General features: G+C 40.0%; 1 protein-coding gene across 1 annotated transcript in view; it reads right to left on the bottom strand.

Annotated features, from left to right (window-relative positions):
- EFHC2 (EF-hand domain (C-terminal) containing 2) overlaps window positions 1-23,627 on the bottom strand; it is a 151,981-nt gene that overhangs the window by 67,607 nt on the left and 60,747 nt on the right. Inside the window, exons 4-10 of the mRNA XM_015558399.1 lie at window positions 21,043-21,294; window positions 18,537-18,650; window positions 18,027-18,165; window positions 14,099-14,270; window positions 6,990-7,132; window positions 4,353-4,549; window positions 891-1,021 (exon numbers count right to left, since the gene is read on the bottom strand). Of these exons, the coding sequence (XP_015413885.1) occupies window positions 891-1,021; window positions 4,353-4,549; window positions 6,990-7,132; window positions 14,099-14,270; window positions 18,027-18,165; window positions 18,537-18,650; window positions 21,043-21,294 (1,148 nt within the window). The remainder of the gene's footprint in view (window positions 1-890; window positions 1,022-4,352; window positions 4,550-6,989; window positions 7,133-14,098; window positions 14,271-18,026; window positions 18,166-18,536; window positions 18,651-21,042; window positions 21,295-23,627) is intronic.

Here is a 23,627-nt window from a genome sequence, read left to right as displayed (position 1 = left end):
GCTGATGCCTGGGCCAGAGGCATCAGGCCTGGGTGGGGGGCGGACCCGGGGATTGGGGGGATATGATGGTCCCCTTGCCCAGGCCTGAAGCCTGGGTCAGAGGCATCAGGCTTGGGCGGGGGTCACAGCCGGTGATCGGGGGGAGATGGGGGTCCCCTGTCCAAGCCTGACGCCTCTGTCAGAGGCGTCAGCCCTGGGCAAGGGGCCCATCCTGTGATTGGAGGGTGATGGGGGTCAATGCCTGAGGGCTCCCAGTATGTGAGAGGGGGCAGGCTGGGCTGAGGGACACTCCCCCCACACACACCCAGTGCACGAATTTCGTGCACCGGGCCCCTAGTAGTTCTATAATGACTGTCATATATTTTCCCTCAATTTCTATATTCTTTATTTCTTTCAAAATACACAGATGTGTGTGAACATACATACACACAGTGATCTGCATACGTGTAACTTTTTCTCTGGTAATTAGTAAAGGGTCCACTATCTTTTCTAACTGGATCACATTCCTAGGGAGATGGCCCTCCTTTGTTGCCCAGATGGTGGAGGGTGCATTTAGCTCCATTTATTTTGCGTTTCTCCCTGGGATGCACCCTTCCTGGCATTCCTCTGATCCTTCGACATCCTGATTCACAAGACAATGTGACCAAATGACTTTCTATATTTTGTCTCTCTGTTCTCATCTATAAACTTCTTCAATATGTAAATGCATTCGAATTTACTAGAAATGAGCATAGCTTGACCACAAAATAATATAAATGCAAAGAATTGTCAATTTCTAATAAAAAACGCATGCAGTGTTAATTAGGGAACACTAGGGAAGAAATTTTTCTTTCTGTTCTTTGAACAATCTTGAAGGAAACACAGATTATTGCTAGCAGAATATGGCTTACCTGAATGTATTATAATCCATCATCTTTGTGAAGTCACAATCAATAGCCCTAAATATCTGCTTGATCTCTCTGGCTTTTGATTTTTCAGCTTTCAGCTTTTGTAGGGCACATTCAAGGTTGCTATAAGGAAACTGGAAGGGAGAAAAGAACGGATAGATATTTAAATATGCCTGGGACATAGGCAGCCCAATCTTTCTGATGGCGAGAAAAAAGACATCACATTGTGAACCTGAAGTTAGCTGGGCATGTCTTTCCATAGAGATCAACACAGAGAAGACATGACTATATTTTTACCTCTTCAGTGAAGGCTTTAGGACTAAGGGTGACATTAGCCTAAGCCCAGATCTCAGAGAAATGAGCTGAAGGTATGGCAGGCCACGGGAATCAGAAAACCAACAGCTACTTCTATCTCAGCCTCCTCCCTTTAGCCCTTAGACATTGGCCTAGTATGTTGGGAGACCCTAATGGAGAGAATAGGGATTCAAAATTGGATAAGAGGACCCCCCATTTTCTCCAGATCTTCAGAGTGAGCCCCTGAAACTGCTGGCCAGCACACAATGCACTTAGCAGAACAAGGCTGGGTGTTAAAGTGTCCACACACACTGAAATCCCCTTTCAGTCATTCTCCAGGCATCCCCCAGTTTCTGCCTGCTACTCTGTGATTCAGTTTTGACTCTGTAAGAATACTCCTTAGTCAATGCAGTAAAGCAAAAGGTTGTAAATTAATTACAGCTCAGAGCTAAAAAAATATCAGAAGACTAAATATAAAAGTAATGTGGATGATAATTTAGCATAAAGTCCTCTCTCTTCCACCAGAGGGTTTGGCACCTATTACAGCCCCCCATTCCCTCCTTGCTTTACATTTCCTTTCATCTATTGCCATGATAGGATCTGTGAGCTCTTTTGAAAAGACTCCTCAGACTGATATTAAAGAGTATATTAATCTTTCTCTGTTTAGAATGTCCTTGTTAAGGGCAGTTTTACAATGAAGTTTTCACTTGGGATGCTGATACCAGATGTCCAACCCTGCTTTTATCTTTTTGAAAGGAGAAAAGCCCTTTATATCTTAAAATAAATTAATATATATATATTCATTATTTCTTATATATATGCATTTTTACCAACTGTAATTAAAAATAAATTTCAAAAACATATATATATATATACACATATATATTCATGATATATATATACAGTTGGCCCTTGAACAACACGGGTTTGAATTGCATGGGTCCACTCTACCTGGATTTTTAAACATAAATGCTGTAAATGTATTTTCTCGTCCTTATGATTTTCTTAATACCATTTTCTTTTCTCTAGATTACTTATTATAATAAAATACTATATAACATACAATATATGTTTAAGGACTGTTTATGTTATTGATTGGTAAAGCTTCCAGTCAATATTAGGCTATTAGTTGTGTGTATTATTAACTGTGTGTGGGAGGATCTGAGCCCCTAACCCCCATGTGGTTCAAGGGTCAACTGTATTTTATAGAAAGGTGTAGGCTTACCCTGTGTTTGAATATCGAACCCTAATTTATAATAGATATTGTAAATTATACATTGACTGAGCTCGCTATGGGCCAGAAAGTGTTAAGCACTTCACACACATTACCGCATCTAATCTTCATAGGAAGTCTATAAAAGAGACCCTGACCTTAGCCTGTTTGGCTCAATGGATAGAGCATCAGCCCATGGACTGAAGGGTCCCAGGTTCCATTCCAGTCAAGGACACATACCTCGGTTGCAGGCTTGATACCTGACTCTGGTCGGGGCCCAGTGCAAGAGGCAACCAATCTATATGTCTCTTTCACCCTGATGTTTCTCTCTCTACCCCTCTCCCACTCCTTCCACTCTCTCTAAAAATCGATGGAAAAATATCCTCAGGTGAGGATTAACAACAACAACCAAACAACCACAAGCAAAGTACTGTGGGAACCGAGAGAGAGAGAGAGAGAGAGAGAGAGAGAGAGAGAGAGAGGCATTTTGCTACTCCCATTTCATAGATGAGGAAAGTGAAGCTCATGAAAGTTACATGTCTAAAGCCCCTCAACTATTAAGTGTAGAGTCAGGTTTCCAAGACAAGCCTACTGGTCTCCAAAACTCTAACTGCCCTATTACTGAGCCTCTCACATGAATTCGGTGCTTTTGAAGAGATACTGGTTCACAGTTTGACAATAACCTGAATTCTTAACACTGCAAATGAGAAGACGGTGTGAGAGCCCCGGGCATGCTACCTGGGCTTACCTTCAGAGAGACTGGATACAGAAGAGCACTGTTAGGTCATAGCTCTCAGCTGCTGTACCTTCAAGATTGGAGCAGTGCTCCTACTGAGGCCACACTCTTCCCAGGCTGTTCCCACCAATGACTAAGCAGGTGGGGGCACCAGAGCTGGGCCATCCTGCCTGACACGAGGCTGGATCCCCATTGGCTTGGCCAAGGAGTTCTCAGAGATTTACTAAATTTGAGGCTCTTCCTGACCCATCCTCCTTCCTTTCTTCCTTCTCCTTTCTCAGGGTTCAGACCTCTGAAGGCTCTCCCTGCCTACTCTTGTTTCCTCTACCTTTATCCTTTATACAAATTTCTTCCAGTACATCTCTTACACGTCTAAATCTGTCTTGGCATCTGCTTCTCAGAGGACCCAAACTGATATGCATGATATGATATACACTGAGAAACTGGTCTTAGCAACTTGCCCCTGAGCATTATATATACAAGTGAAACAAAATGGGCAGACTTTTCAAATAAATTGTTTCCAGATAGATTTTTCAACATTAGGAAATGATTCTTAAATATATGTTTGTTTTGCATACCAAACTAGTGCACACTTAAAATCAAGATTTTGTCAACCTGTTATTTTTACTGAAGTGCACTGCCTAATAGTACTTTTAATAACAGTATCCATCTGCCATCTTATCTCAAATGAAAAAACTCTTCGAGCTCACTGTTGCCAATTTGTTCTTGAACTCTAATTTAGGCCTCAGGTGGCTCCTGTTATGGGAAGTTGCAAACCCAGCAACTATTGGATTCCCCAGGGGATTCTGTTTGTTCAGGTCTGAGCCTTCCCTCTAGGTCGGTGCCAATTAACCGGGACAGCACAGTGTGTGGCACCAGATTTTCTTCCTTTCCTATAGTTGCTGGATTTCTTTCTGAAAACATTGTTGGCGTCAGCAGAAAACTCAGGAAACTTGATTCAACCCTGGGCCTGCCTCCTGCCTGTGCCTGGCATTTGTGATGCTGGGCAGCAAAGGACCCAGCATGTAAACAGAGTAGACCGGGACCTGGCCTCTGTGACAGGACCTGTGGCCAAGTCACGCTGATCCATTATTCATGCCCACATGTGTGAATGCACAATATCAAACGGGTGGCAAGATGGAGAAGAAAAGGCCTAGAGAAAGAAAAACACAGATTGCAGAGCGCTGACAGACAAGTCAAGAATTACACAAAGTAAATTCACCTTATCTGGATTCTCCTCCATGAATCTTAAGGTGTACTCATCAGCATTGAGCAACGTAAACAGGTAGCCATTCACGTTTATTGTGGATCCGATATACAGCTCCTCGGGCTGGATATATTCTGATAGTTCACTTTTAAAAACTTCTTGTCCAGGCCTCTTAACGCGTATTCTTTTCAAGAACAATCCACCAGTATACCCTATAGAAAAGGAGAAAAGTTAGAGTAGGCTTTATTCATGAAAGAACCATACAACGTGCCTTTAGAGTTTCTTCATGCCCAAACACAGACCATACAACTTAGCTGTGAACTCATAGTGCCTATTATTCTCAGACTGAAAGGAAGAATGGGAAAGTGGGTGAAGAAATGAGGCTCCCTAGGCAAGTGTATAAAGAAACAAGTGGCGTGGCATTCCAGCCCTTTCTTTCCTCTCTTTCCTTCCCAATCCAAACATTTAAATAAACACTTACGAGTAGCAAGTTCCTGCTATAGGCCAGCAGCATACTGAGAATTGGGACATTGGAAAGACACTCATTTTTAGTGCATGTTTGAATAATACCAGGTAGAAAATTCCTTTCTTGGGCTTATTTCCATTCATTTGACCCAGATGGTGTCTTATACCTATTCTGACATACAGATTAACTATTTTTCTTGGGCAAAATATCTTTGCTTCTTTTAGCAATGTCTCCTATTTCTTGCTTTCCAGAATTCTCCCCATTTCATCTGCTCCCTTCTGCCATGATTTGATTTTTGACTTCTTGAACAGTTAGCAGTGAACAGTTAGTTGAACATGAAACTCCAGTATCTTCTGATAGTGAACTGAAATCTCTAGACCTATGAATAAAATCTGAGAACAGATGAGCTTTTGGGGTCACCTTTACCATATTCCTCCTACCATATTCAGAATCCATAGGTGGTGGAAAGACCAGGCTTTGGAGCCAAACAGAGCTGGAGTCCATCCTGGCTTTGTCACTTGCTTGATGATCTCTGAACTTCTCTGAATTCTCATTCATAAAATAGGAGTAACATTTCTGAGGGCGCTTCTCAGATCGCCTACTATGGGGAACATCACTGATGGAGGGCCCCAGTTGCTATTTCCAAACTCTATCCCTATATTTGTGCTGAGTTCTTGCTTCCAACAGGCAGCCGTCAACAAATGACTAAGCAAGGCAAAGATACAAGGCAGGCCCATTTCTCTAAGAGAGAGGTGCCTCCACCTAGTGACTTTGACTGTAAGACTCCCAGTCAGCCTTACTGAATAAGACTTTCTTAGCATTACACTGCAATCTAAGATCTCTCCCTTTCATCCTTCCCTGTGTCCTTCTCAAGAGGCAGACATGCACTGCAGTGCGATGGCTCACCCAGCCTCTTCTGGCTCCTTCCACATTTCCCTCATCGGCATTTCCCCTAATAAATCTCCTGCACATTTAATCCCACATTGGGGTTTGCCTCTTAGAGGATAATAGTGGGTACTCAATCATGGCTGCTATTATTACTAGTAAGCTTACAGTTGACAATCAGCACCCTTTCTGTTTTACGTATGCTGCAATTTGCTTGACCATATCTTCCCCATTCTAGATGTATAAAGTTTGTTTTTTGACCTTTGAGAACATGATTAATATTCACCCGTATTTGATTTCGTATTTTAAGATTTTATCCATTATTCAAATCACTGTGGAGCCTGACTTAATTATACAAATTATTCGTTATCCATTGGTGTGCTGAGTGGCTCAAACCAGCTCATAAGGGCTGACTTTTCAACTACCAGAGATTTTGCAAGCCAGTTGTTAAACTGGTGATTTCTTGACATTGAAATTGGCCACAGTTAGGGTATTTATACCAGGGAAACTGGAAAATGGTACAAATTAGATCCTTTAAGATTTTTTCAGAGTGCCTATTAACTAGTGCACCACTGATCATTCTACCCAAACATGTGTCTTCAGTACAGATAAAAGTTTTAAACATGTTAGGAAAAAGAACAGAGCCATGCAGCTCCATAATTTGGTCAGCCAAAATCAATGGCTCTCCTCATTAATGGCCACAGTATAAGCACAATGTGTAGAGGCATTTCATGGTCCTGAGCGCTAGAACCTTGGCAACAGCCTCACTAGACAGAAAAGCCAAAAGAAGATGGACTCTGAAGATTATACTGTATTTGTTAATCTGGGACTCTTGTCTTATAATTAAGCAAAAATTGTGTAAGCGGTGCTATCGAGAATACAGATTTCCTTTTTTCTTGCTGGCTGTCAGTGAAATTGGTGGCAGCTAGTTCATGATTTTAAAGCCCTTGGATTCCACAGAGGGGTCTCCAAAGCCACAGAAAAAGTGTGGGTAGTGTCCCAAGTCCCCCTTTTGTGGAAGAGCCACACTCAAGGGGCCAAAGAGCCGCATGTGGCTCTCGAGCCACAGTTTGCCGACCACTGCCCCAGACCCAAGCCAACCAAAACTGTTCCTCTTTTACCATTTTATATGTCTGGGTTACCATCTCTAGATCTTTGTAAAATAAACATTATTGGTCCAAAAAAGTGAAAATTGCCATCTTAGATCATCTAGTATATAAAATCAGATCACATTCCCTAATTTTCAAAGTGAAGAGACAGTTAGTTGTTCTAAGGAAACTGCTATGAGCGGTGTCTCTTACCTGAATTCTTCTCTACGGGTTCAAACACTGATATTGTGTTATTGCCAAGAAAATATGAAATAACAAACAGCCTATCCGCAGTGGCACTTTTGTGCTTAGTCATTTTTGCAAAGAACCGGAGTGTATTGCTTTCATTGTCAAAGCTAAATGGAAGAGAAATGAAGGTTATAACATTGTACAAGTAATCTTGCATACACTATGTATATAAAATAAAACCTGCTGCCCTAGCTGGTTTGGCTCAATGGAGAGTATGTCGACCCATGGACTGAAGGGCCCCGGGTTCAATTCTGGTTAAGGGTGTGTACCTCAGTTGCAGACTTTATCCCCAGCCCTGATTAGAGCACGTGTGGGAGGCAACCAATCAATGCATTTCTCTCATATCGATGTTTCTCTCTGTCTCTCCCCCTCCCTTCCATTCTCTCTAAAAATCAATGGAATAGTATCTTCAGGTAAAGATTAACAACAAATAATAATAATAAAATAAAACCTTTAAAAGGTGTACTATAAAGTTTTTCATTGAGTTATAATTGACATATAACATTATATTCATTTCAGATGTATAACATAATAATTTGATATTAGTATATACTGCGCAATGATCACCATAGTAAATCTAGTTAACATCTATGACCATGCACAGTTATATATTTTTGTCTTGTTATGAGAACTTTTAAGATCTACTTTCTTAGCAACTTTCTAAAATGTAATGCAGTATTAACTACTCGAGACCTGGTGCACAAAATTCGTAATGGGTGCAGTCCCAAGGCCTGGCCAGCAATCAAAGCGTGAGCATCTGGCATGGAAGGGCAGGTCCCAGCTGACCTCTGGGCCCTGAGGAGCACCTGGGCCTCCAGACTCCGGTGTGCCCCCCTCCGCCTGAGTCACGGCGCCCGAATCCCCACACAGAGATGCAGTGAGCACGACTGGACACGGCAGGCTGGGGCACAGTGTGGGCCTCTGGGCAGCCCAGCAGTGCCACATGGAAGTGGGTGGCCCAGCACCTGGGTGCCCGGCACCTGAGCATGAGGGCTTTCCCAGTGTGCGAGCCCAGGCATCCCATGGCAGGGTAGCAGGGTGAGTGAGAGCAAGCTCAGCAGACACCCTGCATTCTCATCGCACCTCCATCCTCATCACCCCTGCCCACAGGTAGCCAGCAAGAGGTCATAGCCCCCCACTCGGGTGCTGCGGGTGGTTGGTTGCCACCACACACCCCCAGTTCCCCATCCCAGCCTGGGCTGCCCCAATTTGGCAATCAGGGCCTGCTGGCCACTGATCACTATCTGTGGAGCAATTGGTTGGGGCCAGCCACCTTCCACCCCACCCCCCACCCCACCCCGGCCTGGCTCCCTCAGCACCTGGTAGCTGGGTGGTGGAACTGCCCCCTGCCGCCGCTGCTGGTCACCGTCTGCAGGGCAATTGGTGGGGTAATTGAGCCCCCATTCACACCCGCCTTGGCCTGGCACTGCCCACTCACCTGCTCCACCATCCCACCATGGTCCTGCTCTCGTCTGGGCCCATTGGGGCCGGCAGCACCTCCATTGCCACCTGCTGCCAGCACCACGTCGCCAACACCCACGATATTCCACACCGCCCCCTATGGTCAGCGCATGTCATAGTGTGCGGTCAAACTCCTGGTCAAACTTCCAGTCAAAGGGTCAATTTGCATATTAGGCTTTTATTATATAGGATAGTCAGCATGCTATACATTAGATCTCCATGACTTATTTAGTTTGTAACTGGGAGTTTGCACCTTTTGACTCCTTCACCCTATGGTTTTAAGATAGTAGGATAACTTCTCTGAAGTTGAAAAAGTTCAACCATATTCTTACTAAGGTTCTAAATTTATATGCAGAGGAATTTCTCCATTTATTAAAATATGACTTATTCTTTAGATGTCCAGGGTAACACATTGGGAAAATGTACCCAAAACAAATGCCATAAACACATTACTCAAACAAGCTGCATTAAACAGTTGTTCCCTACTCACGCAGCTAGTCAGAAATTACAACAATCACGTCAGCAAGAAGAACAGCACGCAGCCCTCATTGCTTGAGCATGAGCATGGGAGCAGGGGTGCTCCATGGCGTCCTGGAGCCACATTCTCATTTCATTTCCCACTTTCTCATGCCCATTTCTTTTCTTTCTTCTAGCCCCAAACCCTCTCCTCCCTGAGTCATTCCCCCATTTCCTCAGGGATTCCCCAAATCCCTTTCAGGGAAAAATTACCTTTTCCCTTTCAAATGCTATATTAAATATTATTTCACTTATCACCCATATTGTAAGTAGCCATTACAAATCTGTTTTCGGGCTGCATCTTATGAACCATTGTCTAATATAACAATTTTACATTGTTTGTATAAAGTTGCTATACGACCCATATAGATTGGAATTTGCACTTAGAATTCTATGCATGAGTAGAATAATCTAGTAGACTGACGATGGAATCAAAGTCTAGAATCAAAGTTCCCGAAGCTAATTGCCTTGTCATTGAAGAAATTAATTTATGATCTGTCAGCAGAAGCATGTCTATGGATATCAGCTAGTGAAATGTGGAATATGTAACAAATCCTAAACCCTTGGGGAGGTCTTTGATAATCAAAATCATTACCCAAAGAAGCATAGAGTAAAATAAACCATGTACTTTGTCACTTCCCTGTCACAACTCTAAGCAGGGAGGTTTCATGTTTTCCTATGTTGAAACTCATCCTTTCCTTGTGGTCACAGTGATTTACAAAAGAGAAAGAAAAGAAAAGAAAATCCTAATTCGCAGAGCAGAAAGTGCCCTTTCTCAGATTATCCAAGGAAGCAGGACTATAAAAGCATGGCTTCAAGATTTCCCGTTTGAGGCCTCATGCGAGATGGAAAGTAGCAGTTTGGAAGGCTAGTCCCAGGGCAGCCCAGATCTCCATTGCTGTTCTCATGGTCCCTAGTGTCCCAGGCTTCAGATAGATCTCATCTAGTACATAATTGGATTTATAAGTAACAAACACATTTGGTAACCCTCTCTTATGCTATATGGCTATGAAGAGCACAAGTCTGGGATAATAACGATCCTGATGGGAAGTCCATCTGTCTCTTCTATCCATCATTAAGTATTGGAAGGTTGAATGTTGATTCAATTGAATCACTTATGCATCATTCCTTCTCTTACTGGACAAATACTTATTGAGTCCCTAATATGTAGTCCCCACTGTTTGAACTCTGAGGGAAGCAGTAAAGCCGGTCTCTGCTTTCAAGGGGCTCTTGTTCTAAGGGAAGAGCACAACTGCATTATCAAGCAATTGCCACACACTGCAATAGTACAGGTTCTGTGGTAAAAACAAAAACAAAAAAACACAAATCAGGTGAACTCTAGAAGTCACACTTCTTCTGGATTCAAAACCTACTTCAACTAAAAATTAGCTGTGTGAGCCTGGGCAAATTATATAGTCTCTCTGAGCCGCCATTTCCTCATGTAAAGCATGGGTACCTTATGAGGCTGTTTGGGGGATTAAATAAGATCAAGTATTGTAAAGTAAGTTAGCACATCATAACTACAAATGGCTCTTGCTTTTTATTAGTAGTGATATTATTATTATTATTATTATTATTATTTGCGTTAAGAAACTGGTCCTTGTATGCTTTGTGAGATCATCTTCCTTAGGTTCTCACAGTTTTAAACCTTGGATTATTCAAACTCATGTATAAGTCTCCAGCCGAATGTGCCAGTTACTATGGAAACAAGGTCAGTGTGTAGGAGGAGCTTAAGGGCAATATATTCCTGGCACAGATGGGCAGTGGACAGAAAGAAACAAAATTAGAGACATTTGTGCTTGTACCACCATCCTCTAGCCACAACAACATGACAAGAACATGGAATACTGTCTATAGTCAATGTTCTATGTAGACACGGTGTATACAGGAGAGACTAAGGCAACTACCCACAAAGAACTGTTTTACCTGGATTCCAAAGAAACACCCTGGATCATGTTTCATCTTGTTTACTTATAAGAAAATGTCCCTCTTTTATAATAGGGACATTCTTTCTTCCTGCCTCCTTCGGGTAGCTGCCCTTAAAAAACAGCAGTTAGTGAAAAGTATCCACCAAAAACCCTGCCCTGCAATCTCACTGTAAACACTGCTGTCTATAAGGTAGGATGATGGTGTCCCTCTCATGTTATCAAAATCAGAATTCTCAAACTGTGGTACCCATCAGAACCCTTGGAGGGCTGGTTAAACACAATACCAGTCCCACTCCAGGGTTTCTGCCTCAGTAGGTTTTGGGTATGGCACAAGAACTAACATTTCTAACAAGTATGGGTGCCATATTTTGAGTAGCATAGATTCTAATACTGAAAACAAAACTCTAAAGTCCTCAAAAATAAAAGATTATTTCTTGAAAAGCAAAGGACATCATAGGCAGCCTTTTAAACATTCTACATAGCTCTTAACAATATATTTTCACCATTTTTACAGTTATAGCAAAACTATTGTTCTCTCTACTTCAAAATGTTCTACAACAGCATCTGACTCCATAAATGTTATCAAATTAAGGGTGCTGTCTCTTTCTTTTCCTTCTCCTGGTCTAATTATATGTTCCCTTCATCATTTTTTCTCCACAGGTTCTCCTGACCCTTTATTTCTCTTAAACAGGACTTCAATGTTTAGCCTACATCCTTTTCAAATATCTGCGACATTTTCCTACCACTTTCCTCCCAACTTCTTTCTCCAGGTCCTGCTCTCCCTGAGAAAGCAAAAGGTAGCTAAGGGAAGTACCTACCTTCTATATGTATGACTCGGGGGCAGATTTTTCCTCATATATATTAGGAGAAGTTTTAAAAATCCATCTTTTGAAATTATAGTCAGCCATGTGAACAATCTATGGTTACTGAACTCAACTAAACCTCTCAAACTAAAGCCACATTAATTGCAAAGGAAACAGGCTCATAGATACGGAAGCAGTTTGATGGTTGCCAGATGGGAGGGAGGAGGGGAGATGAAAAGAGGAAGAATTAAGAAGTACAAATTGCCAGTTATAAAAATATTCAGGGGGTATAAAGCACAGGATAGGGACTATAAGTCAAGAATATTGTAATAATTATGTATGGTGTCAGATGGGTACTAGACTTATTGGGTAATCACTTTGTAAATTATATAAATGTATAATCACTATGCTGTATACCTGAAACTAATATAATATTACATGTCAACTGTAACTGAAAAAGAACAACCACATTAATTTCCAAATAACATTCTCAAAAACACATAAATCATGGAAGCTTCTATGCCAGGGGTAGGCAAACTACAGCTTATGAGCCAAGTACAACCTGCCACCTGTTTTTATATAGCCCGTGAGCTAAGAATGGTTTTCACATTTTTAAATGGTTGAAAAAATCAAAAGAGTAATATTTGAATAGGTAAAAATTATATGAGATTCAAGTGTCAGTGTCCATACACAAAGTTTTATTGGAAGATAGTCACACATTTGTTCATGGACTCGGTGGCTGCTTTCACCTACAGCTGCAGAGTTAAGTGGTTATGACAGAGGCCATATGGCCAGCAAAGCCAAAAATATTTACTATCTGACCTTTTAAGAAAAAGTTTGCTGACCTCTACTCTTCACCATTTACTAGGGACCATCATGAGGAAATATATACAGAAAAATAGAGATAGAGATATAGAGATAGAGATAGAGATAGAAATAGAGATAAGAGAGAGATATTGAGATATAATTAAGACAGGTTGGCCATTCCTCTCACTATATGATTTCAGGTGCTTCCAGGTGACACTTATTAAAATAACCACTCATAACCACTCAATGGCAAGGATTTGGAAAAGAGGGAACCCTTGGGCACTGTTGGTAGGAATGTAAATTGGTACAGCCACTATGGAAAACACTATGCAGGTTCCTCAAAAAAATTAAAAATAGAATGAGCAAATGATCCAGCAATTCAACTCCTGCATATATATTTGAAGGAAATGAAATCATTTTCCCAAAGAAATATCTGCAACCCATGTTCACTGCAGCGTTGTTTACAGTAGTCAAGACATGGGAACAACCTATGTATCCATTGACAAATGGATAAAGAAAATTCTATATATGTCACATATATATATACAATGGAATGTTATTCAGCCATTGAAAAGGAAATCCTACAATTTGATACAATAAGGATGGAACATGAGGGCATTATGCAAAGTGAAATAAGTCAGGCAGACAAGTACTATATTAACTCACTTATATGTGGAATCTAATAAAACCAAACTTACAGAAATAGATATCAGATCGGTGGTTGCCAGAGGCAGGGAGTTGGGAATGAAGGAATTAGATGAAGATGATCAAGAGGTACAAACTTCCAGTTACATGATAATTTCTGGGGGTGTAATTAATGTACAACATGGTGACCATAGTTAACCATAGTATATTGTATATTTAAAAGTTTTGAGAGTTGCCCTGACCGGTTTGGCTCAGTGGATAGAGCGTCAGCCTGAGGACTCAAGGGTCCCAGCCTTCATGAAATGGAGATAAGAAATGATAAGACAGCCCCAACCAGTTTGGCTCAGTGGATAGAGCATCCGCCTGCGGACTGAAGGGTCCCAGGTTCGATTTCGGCCAAGGGCATGTACCTTGGTTGCGGGCACATCCCCAGTAGGGGGTGTGCATGAGGCAGCTGATCAATGTTTCTCTCTCATCGATGTTTCTAACTCTCTATCCTTCTCCCTCCTCTCTGTAAAAAATCAATAAAATATATTTTTTTAAAAAGTTGTGAGAGTAAATCATAAAAGTTTTCATCACAAGGAAAAAAACTATAACTGTGTAAAGTATTGAATGTTAACTCATTTCATTATGGTAATCATTTTTCAGTATATACATATAGCAAATCATTATATTATACAATGTTATATGTCAAATTATATCTCAGTAAAACCGGGAAAAATATGATAACCATTCAAGTAAGAACCTGTTAATACTTGCATGTTAATCGACTTCATTAAAAAGCTATAACTTGTCCCTGGACTTGACATTAGATGGGCTGAGTAACATCTGTATCATCTTGGAGACTATAGTATATATTTTGAACACATGTGGGGAAAAGACCAAACCAAAATATCACAGTTCCATCAAGTACCTGTCTTTTTCTATGCACTTCTTGAAGGCCTGCACATTAGGACGAACTACAGGCACGAGGCGTAGGCAGGAGCGGAGAGAATCCTCCTCAGAACCAAAACCGGTGTAAGGTGGAAATTTCCTTTCTATTTTTGGAGGAGATGGAGGCTTGCATGGAATTGAGTTAAAGTCCTCTAGAACAAAGCAAAGGCAAATGAAACATCAATATTATTTTTGTTCTGATTACGGCTGTTTTGAAAGGTTTGTTATGTTTTCAAGATGAACATGAAGATCTTTGTAGACTATTTTAAACTCTCTCAAACAAAACACAGCAAAATCCTGTGAGGGTAGGTTTCAATCATGTTTACAAAAACCACAGAACTCACTCAATAATCGTCATTGGTTCAAAAGAAAAAAAAGAAACTATGTCAAATAAGTAAACATTTCTCTTTTGTTATCACATCCCGTTCCTGAATATTTTTGTTCATCCTGATTTTTCCAGCGATATGAAAATTCAGACTTAGAAATTTATTCCACCCATTCCATATTTTAAGCTGCAGTTTAGCTCTCTCATATCTTTAGTCAACACTCACTAATCGAATTCCTTTCCAAACAAGTTGACTCCTGACTATTCTGCCTTTACCTTTCCCATCCACTGTCCCCTCCTGCTGTACGAACTTTTTAAACCTTCTCCCTTTTCCTCAACTCAACTCCAGGCCACGCCCTTCGCTATCTAGTTAAACAAAAACTAAACTTTTTGTTGCCAACCACTGCTCCAGGTTGCTCTTGCTACTGTCAACAAAAGGACTACAACTGTATTAAAAAGTGTCATTTGTAATTCAAAGAAATTCATGTAAGCAGTGATTTCCTTTTCCATTGTCAAAGTTCTAATAGCTGGAAGAATCCAGATTTAGTGCACACCTCTGTAATTGAAAATGTGCATCAATTTGTCATCCAGGGAAAACTAACTCTTTAAATTAAAGGACATGTTTTATACTGATCAAAAGGTTACGGGTTTGAGGTTATTTCTCATTCTAATTTGAAAAGTTTACATTTCCTTAGACTTCCTCACAGCCTTTGTGTGAACTCCTCCCAAGCATACTCCCCAATATTAATCTGAGAAATCTAACCAAAAGAGGACACATATTGAATAGCAAAGTAACTAAGAATGCATCCTATACTTTCCTGTATGATTGCAGATTTCATAACACAGTGTTGTTTTCTCAACTACATAATTTTTGCAACAGATTTAAGTAACAAAAGAACCAATTTAGTGTTCCTCTGCACCCACAGTGCCATCTAGTGTGTAAAAGTTGAGAACTGTTCCACTCCTTCATGCTTGACTGTTCTAACACCACATACATCTTTTGGGATAATCTGACTCAAAATATCATTTCTCTGGGTAATTGCTTACAACGTTTTGTACTTGCACCTGAATAAGTTTCCTGCTTTTGGTTTTCCATTATCCTGCATTTTTCAGGTATTAAAAACATTTGGTGAACAAATGAAAAAGTATACATTTTTGTACAAAGCATCTTCCCAATTATCTTCTTAAACTGACACTCTGATGGATCTGTGAGACACATCTGTTTTTCAAGTAGTCTGATTCCTCTAGTTCCAAGTGACTTGTAAAAATATGTATATTGAATGTCTATTGACAAATAACTAGATTCCAATAAATTTACAGAGATGTGATATATTTTTCAAAGGAATCTTAATGTTCATTCACAGTGATTTATTATTTGCCATCTCAGTTGGAAACAACACGAGGAAAAGCCTTCAATTACCTCAAAGTAGATTTTGTATGTTCTAGTGACACAGATACAGACCCAGGTTTAAGGAGGCCTAAAGCTTAAATAATTTGGAGAAGCTCTTCAAGACAAAGAATGACAAATTATTAAGACAAAATTAGGCCCAGGGTTTTGGACTGGAGCCCCTGCAAAGGAAGCAGCCTAAAACTTCATATGCATGGACTTTAGTAACTTCAAGGAAAATCTACCTCTACTTGTACGCAATGCCTAGGTCAAATGATTTTGATGGGTTGTTCATTTTGAAGTCAAATGATTATCAAATCCCACAGCTTCCTAGCTCTAGCTAAAAATGCTTGGAAACCATCTAACCCTCAATCCTCTTCCCTTCATAAGGGAGGGAAAAGAGGTAAAAAACTGTTAACTTGCCCTAACCGGTTTGGCTCAGTGGATAGAGCGTCAGCCTGTGGACTGAAAGGTCCCAGGTTCGATTCCGGTCAAGGGCATGTACCTTGCTGCGGGCACATCCCCAGTAGGGGGTGTGCAGGAGACAGCTGATCAATGGTTCTCTCTCATGGATGTTTTTAACTCTCTATCCCTCTCCCCTCCTCTCTGTAAAATTCAATAAAATATATTTTAAAAAACTGTTAGCTCCATTGAGGCCATATAATGAGACTAGAATTTCATCCCTGTCACCGTATCTTGGGATGGCTAATTTGCTCAAATGATCATTAAACTCTCATCTAGGATGTCCTGCTGTTTCTAGCAGCAGGAGTTCAGAGATGACTAGAAGTGACTCCACATCAAAGTTGCTTTAAGTTTTCTGCTCCTCCTTAATGTCAGCACGATCTATTCAGTATTGATGGGCAATGGGAATGAATGGTCTTGTTACTAGTTGGGTTATCCCAGCCGCTAAGAATTAATAATAAGAAAGTCTTCTTATAGACACACACACACAAAAAAAAAAAAAAAAAAAAAAAAAAAAAAAAAAAAAAAAAACAAGGAAAGAATTCTAAGCACAAACAGTTTACATTCAAATCCCTGTCCCTTCGGTGAAAGAAACACTTGCTGGAGCCTCTGGAGCCTTTTCCAACCTTCATGCTACAGGAAAGTCTGACAGGTCTCCATCTGCCAGTCCGTGTTCATCCACATGAAATAATGAGGGAGTAATATATTATAGCCCACAGGCAAGTACGGGCCAGTGGGATGACCAAGCTTCCTGGGGGGGGGGGACTAGAGGGGTCACACTAGACTATTTTGTGGAAGAATTCTATGGAATCACCTTCTCCTTAGAAACCTTAAATGCATGAAAAATCTTATCTTTTTAATAATCAGATTGGGTTTTGCATGGGGGTACAGAGATCTCTTGGATTCCTATCAAGCCCTCTGCTTCTGTGTAAATAGAAAGTTTACTCAAGTACCTTTCTTGAGACTGTGGCCAACTCTTTCTCTTAGTCTGTTTGCCATTTTTTCCCCCAAGTATGTTGTGGGATCATTAGTTAAGAGAAAGTACTAAGCACCAAGGTTTCACAATGCATTTGAAATCTCTCCCTGGCTTCCTCTTCGGGAGACCCCTATCTGTGTTGTTGGCACTTGTCAGGGACTTCCTGTGGCACTATAGAATGGAGACACCAGGTATTCCACTGACCACAATTACAGACAAGGAGGAAATGTAACTACAATTATTGATGGGACTTTGTCCTGGTTTGGGCATCAAGAACACCAAAATATACTGTATAGAATTTAGAACCAGATTAATTATAAACAAAATTAAATTGTCAAAGGTAACTAAGTCACATTAAGTATATTCATTTAACCTTACCAAAAAGTCAGGAAAAGCAAATGTAAAGATTATGAGATTATTTATTCATTGCCCACCTACCCCACATCACGGATATAATTTCTAGTCATTAGTTACATTAAGCACACTGTTGTTACTCAAGAAATGTTGTGTAATAATAGTGTCTGCTAAATGGGAGATTTTAACATATGTTATGAGAAATATAAAAAGTCAGCATGACTATAAAATGCATCACAATTTGCATTTGCATAATTTTCTGTTCAAATGCATAATGCTCATATTATATTAGTCTTAAAGGCATAAACTACTTTTTATATGAGTTTATATAGTGAAATCTTAACTAGAGAACAAAGATTCTAAGTTTTCAATATTATTTTCTAGTTGACAGATGTATCACTTACGAATTCCATATTTAGTCCTATAATAAGCCTTCGTAAATTCATCACAGTCACAAAGGAGCACTTTTCTTCCCCACACATTGATGGTGGCTCCTATTTTCAGGTCAGTTTCTTTGTAAAACTCTTGTTCTAATTTTGCCTCCTAATGAAAACAAAGGAACACAACACTGGCAGCACAAACCCTCCACAAATCTAACCCTTCCCAAAAGAAAAAAAACTAAAAAACTCAATTATATCATTTACAGCCAAATTTTTAAAATCAAACCAAAAGACTAGTCGAGACTAACTTTAAAAAAAAATTTTTAGCAATGTAGTGCTACCCAACAACAATGCAAAGCATATATTTACATATGCACTTAAGCATGTTTATTATTGAAAAACAGCAATGCAATGTATACACTTATTAATTTCACTCACAATCAAGCTCACCAGAGAAGAATATGTAACTCCCCCCACATTTCAGGTTCCAGGGATGTCACATTGCAAACAGTAATAAAACATAAGGTTCCTCACCTTGTATTTATCAAACAGGTAGCCATGCACTCGGCTTACTTTATAGCCATTATACACATTGAGAACTATTTTATCTGTTACGTCTCCTGGTTGATGGGCTCCAGTTGGGGCATACTGGAAGACAAAAACCAAAGCAAGCTGTGGTAGATGGTCTCTAAATACAAAAAGGGGTTCAAGTGGGAAATATGCATTAGATGGTTCTTCGCTGCCATCCGCACGAAGACAAGACATTGGGGACAAACTTTATCTACCTGTCCCTGTGCTTCCTCACCCCCTGCGGGCTGGTCTATCCTCCGCCCACCCACCAATGCCCTGCGAAGCCTCCTATTTCCCCATAACCTCTCCCATCCTACTGGCCTGTCCCTAATTCAATGCTCCATAGCACCTACCGCAGGATGAAACCACTTTTTGTGGTTCTCTAGTTGCCTCATCTTTTCCCTTCACTGAACTACAAACCATGCCTTGCCTTCTTTTCTTTACTCTGCTTAGCACCCTGCTGGATCCTGAACCCAAGAGGCATTTGCTGGCTGAGAGAGACAGTGTGGTGAGAGAGCAAGAGCAACAGAGAGTGGTCGGCTTCGAACAGAAACCATGGCCTGGAGAGAGCCAGAACACTCAGTTCTACATGCACTGGAGGTGTCCAAGCAGTTGCATAAGCTGCAGGAAATACCTTCATTAGCTAATAGATTCACAGTGATCAGTTTATCATATACAGATGAGAAATCTGAATTATCTCTGATACATATGACATAATATGTAAGTGCAAATGTGTGAATGTATTATGTATGGGGTATAAGTAAGCCACATAACATAGGAAAATAGTACATTTGGACACAAATTCTCTCTTCACCGCTTACTAGCTACAGGACTGGGGCCAGGTTTTTATCTTCAGTTTCATGTAACTACAACAATAGTACTTATTTCTTGATTTCTCAAAAGATGTTGAAAGTGCCAGGGGAACTCCTACCACTACTATATCTTTCCCCCATGAGGATGTATGCTCCATGAAGCAGGACTTAATCCACTTTCTTTCTCACTGTAACCCCAGAGCTGACATACAGTTGACAATAAATATGTGTTAAATGAATGAATGAAGCAATCGATGTCCAGACACACTGCAAATGTCAGGTGTGTCATTAATTATTTTATAGTCAGCCTATTTTTCAAAGCCATTCTAAAAACAGGCTTCCCAGGTGTCTCGTGACCACCTGCTGTCCATACTCCAGAGCTCCCTCTGAGACAAATCCTGCCGCTACCACCACCACCACCCCTCGCAGCAATACTGCAGGGCTTCTGGCTATGGGCTCAAAGAATCTGAAAGAGCCTCCTGTTTAGACCACATAACCAGTGATTGTTTGCATCAGAAATGGGTGTTACAGTAAACTCTTCAGTAGCATTAAGAATTAAGTTTAAAAATATTTTATGCAAATAAGAAATACAATGTAATATAGAGCTGTGAAAAAAGCCTGTATGTTGTTGTGTCCTCATAGGTGTTTAGAGGTCCTTAGGTAGTGTTTTTTACTATGTTACCTCATTCTATCTTTACAGTTATCTCAGGATGGAGGCCTTGTTAACTATATTTTAGAGATAAGGTAATACACTCAAAGAGCTTAAGTGACTTGCCCAAGATCACACAGTCATAAATGTAGAACCATAATTCTAACCCAGGTCTTCTATATTTGTGCCATTTCTGGCTGTACCCAAGTTATGTTAGCTCTCAACTAGCCATACATATGTGTATAAATAAGACTGATAACTTTTTAATAGCAAATAAAATGCAAAGCTGTCACTACTGCTAGCCATTGGCTAGTTGGTGATTGGTGGTTACTCTCAGAAGAGTCACTCCGGTGTGTGTGTGTGTGTGTGTGTGTGTGTGTGTGTGTATACACATTCACAACATACACCAATACCATGGGACCTCCTCAGTAGGATACAGAAGCCAAAGATCAATGTCCCATTCAAGGCCATAAGCCATTTTTTGACTAGAGAGTCATTTGCCTTCATAAGACTGTGAACTCAATATTGAATAGGTAATTTCTCAGGCATTTGACATTTTCCCTTGATTTGCCTTATACCCAGAATATTCCAACTCCAATCTGTCATATCCTCTGCATTACTTTCCAAGATGTATATTAATATAGGGCACAAAAAAATGAAAGTTTTCTAAACTCTTGCAATAATGTATGGTAACTGTCATCACATAGTCATAACACATGACATTCCAGTGACTGACTAGAGCAGCCGTGGGCAAACTATGGCCCGTGGGCCGGATCCGGCCCGTTTGAAATGAATAAAACTATTGAAAAAAAAGACCGTACCCTTTTATGTAATGATGTTTACTTTGAATTTATATTAGTTCACACAAACACTCCATCCATGCTTTTGTTCCGGCCCTCCGGTCCAGTTTAAGAACCCATTGTGACCCTCGAGTCAAAAAGTTTGCCCACCCCTAGAGTCTCTCAGCCCACAAGCAAACTTGGAAAGTGGTTCTGTGTCCACCACGCACCTTGGGCAGCTTTCCCCTCTCGAGGAAAAATGGCATAGGATCCCGGCCTGAGTTATGGGGCAGCAATTCTTTGATTTCAATAGTACCATCATACAAGAAGTAATGCAAGATGAGTTGTCTATAGTCCCCAAAAACTGAGCCGGAGTCATCCCACATGCAGTAGAAGCGCAAAACCTTCCCCTCATAATTAAGGAAGTCTTTCAGGGTGTCGAAGTATTCATAGGAACGTAAAGGCTGCACGAAGTCTAGTATCTGAAAATGAAAAAAAGTTTCATAATAGTTGTGGTTTGGGCATAAGCACCTCTGAGATACAAGCAATCAAAGAACATAAAGATATATTTTCCATAGACTAGTCTATAATTTATTTTTTTATTTCAACTAACATTGATGTATAACCAATTTTATATATATAAAATATATATTATACCCAGTACATATAACCAGTTTCAAGCTTAAAAATATAATCAAGTATCAGGAAGATTTTATCATCCTCAGTAGTGTGTGTGCAGGAGGCAGCTGATCAATGTTTCTCTCTCGATGTTTCTAACTCTCTATCCCTCTCCCTTCCTCTCTGTAAAACATCAATAAAATATATTTTTTTAAAAAGAAATGACAAAACTAATGCCTTAATGAGCATAATGTCATTGTAATGACATAGTGACAGAAATTAGAACAGCAATTGCCCCTTGGTAGTGAATTGACTGGAAATGGGAACTAGGGAACTTTCAGGGGTGAAAGAAATATTTTACATCTTGATTTTCATGTTAGTTACTAAGTTGTACACATTTTTTGAAACTTGTTGATCTACATGCTTAACATCTATACATCTATGCTAATTATATCTCACTTTAAAATTATCTTTTTAATGAAAATTCATATCTGTATATTCTCTTACTCGTCCAAAGGTTTTTGTGAAGGTAAAAGGGAAGAAATATATTCATGGTTTTATTTTGCTCAAAAGCTTTAGATATTGAGAATCTGAAAGTACCATGGAAACAGAAGCAGAACAAATGGAAAACTTCCCAGTCGGCACAGAACCACTGCCTGGGTTCTGTCCCCCAACCCAGGAACCACTAGCTCTGCAGTCTTCTTGGTGCGGCTCTTTTGCATTTGTACGTTCCCAGCCCAGTCTTGGAGCAAAACTGGTCTGCTCTATCTAATGCAGCCAAATAGAATTGGAAGTGCTCATTGGCAAGGGAGATGTAGTTTCACATCAACTTACGTAATCTGCTGTATCAATTCTCAAAATTTTGTACCTGTCCAGGACAGTCTACATGCAGACTTATCCCAAGAAATGGAGGCAGACATAATGGCCTTTCAGAGGCTCTCCAGTATTATCTGTGATGATTAAATGAAATTATGAGACCTCTACTTTCATTGATTGGAAAAATATTTCTTCAGCATTATTAGGCCTCTAAGACATGTATTATTGATTATATAATATTGGGGCTCTTTTCAGTTTAAGTTAAATTATTTTGTTTTGTTTTTAATTCTCACCCGAGGATACTTTTCCACTGACTTTTAGAGAGAATGGAAGAAAGAGGGAAAGACAGAGAAAAATATTGATGTGAGAAAAACACATTGATTGGCTGCCTCCTGTACGTGCTCTGACCAGGGCCTGAGCCCGGGAAGAGCCTGCAACCTAGGTAAGTGCCCTTGACCGGAATCAAATTCGGGACTGTTCGGTCCACATGCCAATGCTCTATCCACTGAGCAAAACCAGCTAGGGCAAGTTAAATTGTTTAAATTTAACTTTATATTTTAATGCAGCAAACACTGGAGAAGTAAAAGCATTACAGTCAATATAAAAGCCTCTTATTAAACTCCTAATTTTCCACAGATTTCTATATCTATTAAAGAACTTTCTCCCCAAGGGAATAAATGCTAAAATGATTCTCCCAATCTGAAAGGAAATTACTTAAAACATTTCTAGGATGCTCTTGGTATTTATTCTCAATTCTTGGCACAAAAGAATTTTTTCTTTATAAATCTATGAAATTGCACAGTGCTCTATGCATTTCATATAATGCATCATCATTCACAATCATTATCATGTAATCACTACCAACTATTAACTGTTAGTGAATGAATGCAGCCATATGTAAAGGGTGATAATTCATATGGATCCATTTCTTTTATGTTCTTACTGTTGGTTCTAAAGACATATTTATCTAGACTCATCTAGGACATTTAGAAAAAATAACAATGAACCAAAACCACAAATCTCCTTGCATGCCAATATACACAGGAATAATGCCACAAAGATTTCACCTTGGATACTCCAGGATCAACAATATATATTTTTCAGGGGGGTTGTATGCCTACAACATTAAAGAATAATTCTGCTGGGGCTAGAAGGCAAGAACAGATGAATGATTCTGCATGCAGCTTTTAACAAGAGATCAAAGCAGAATCAAAAGAGGAAGGGAAAACTAAGATGGCGGCATAGATAAACACCGGGAAATTGCTGCCTCCCACAACAATTGAATAATACTTCAAAAACACAAAATGGACATCTTCCAGAACTACAGGAAGGCTGGGTGAGTGTAAATTCTACAACTAGAAGGAAAGAAAAGCACACTGAG

Source organism: Myotis davidii, unplaced genomic scaffold (genome assembly GCF_000327345.1).
Source record: "Myotis davidii unplaced genomic scaffold, ASM32734v1 scaffold1673, whole genome shotgun sequence".
NCBI classification, from domain to species: domain Eukaryota; kingdom Metazoa; phylum Chordata; class Mammalia; order Chiroptera; family Vespertilionidae; genus Myotis; species Myotis davidii.
The sequence above is the reverse complement of the archived record's forward strand: the minus strand, read 5'-3'. Positions and strand labels throughout refer to the sequence as shown.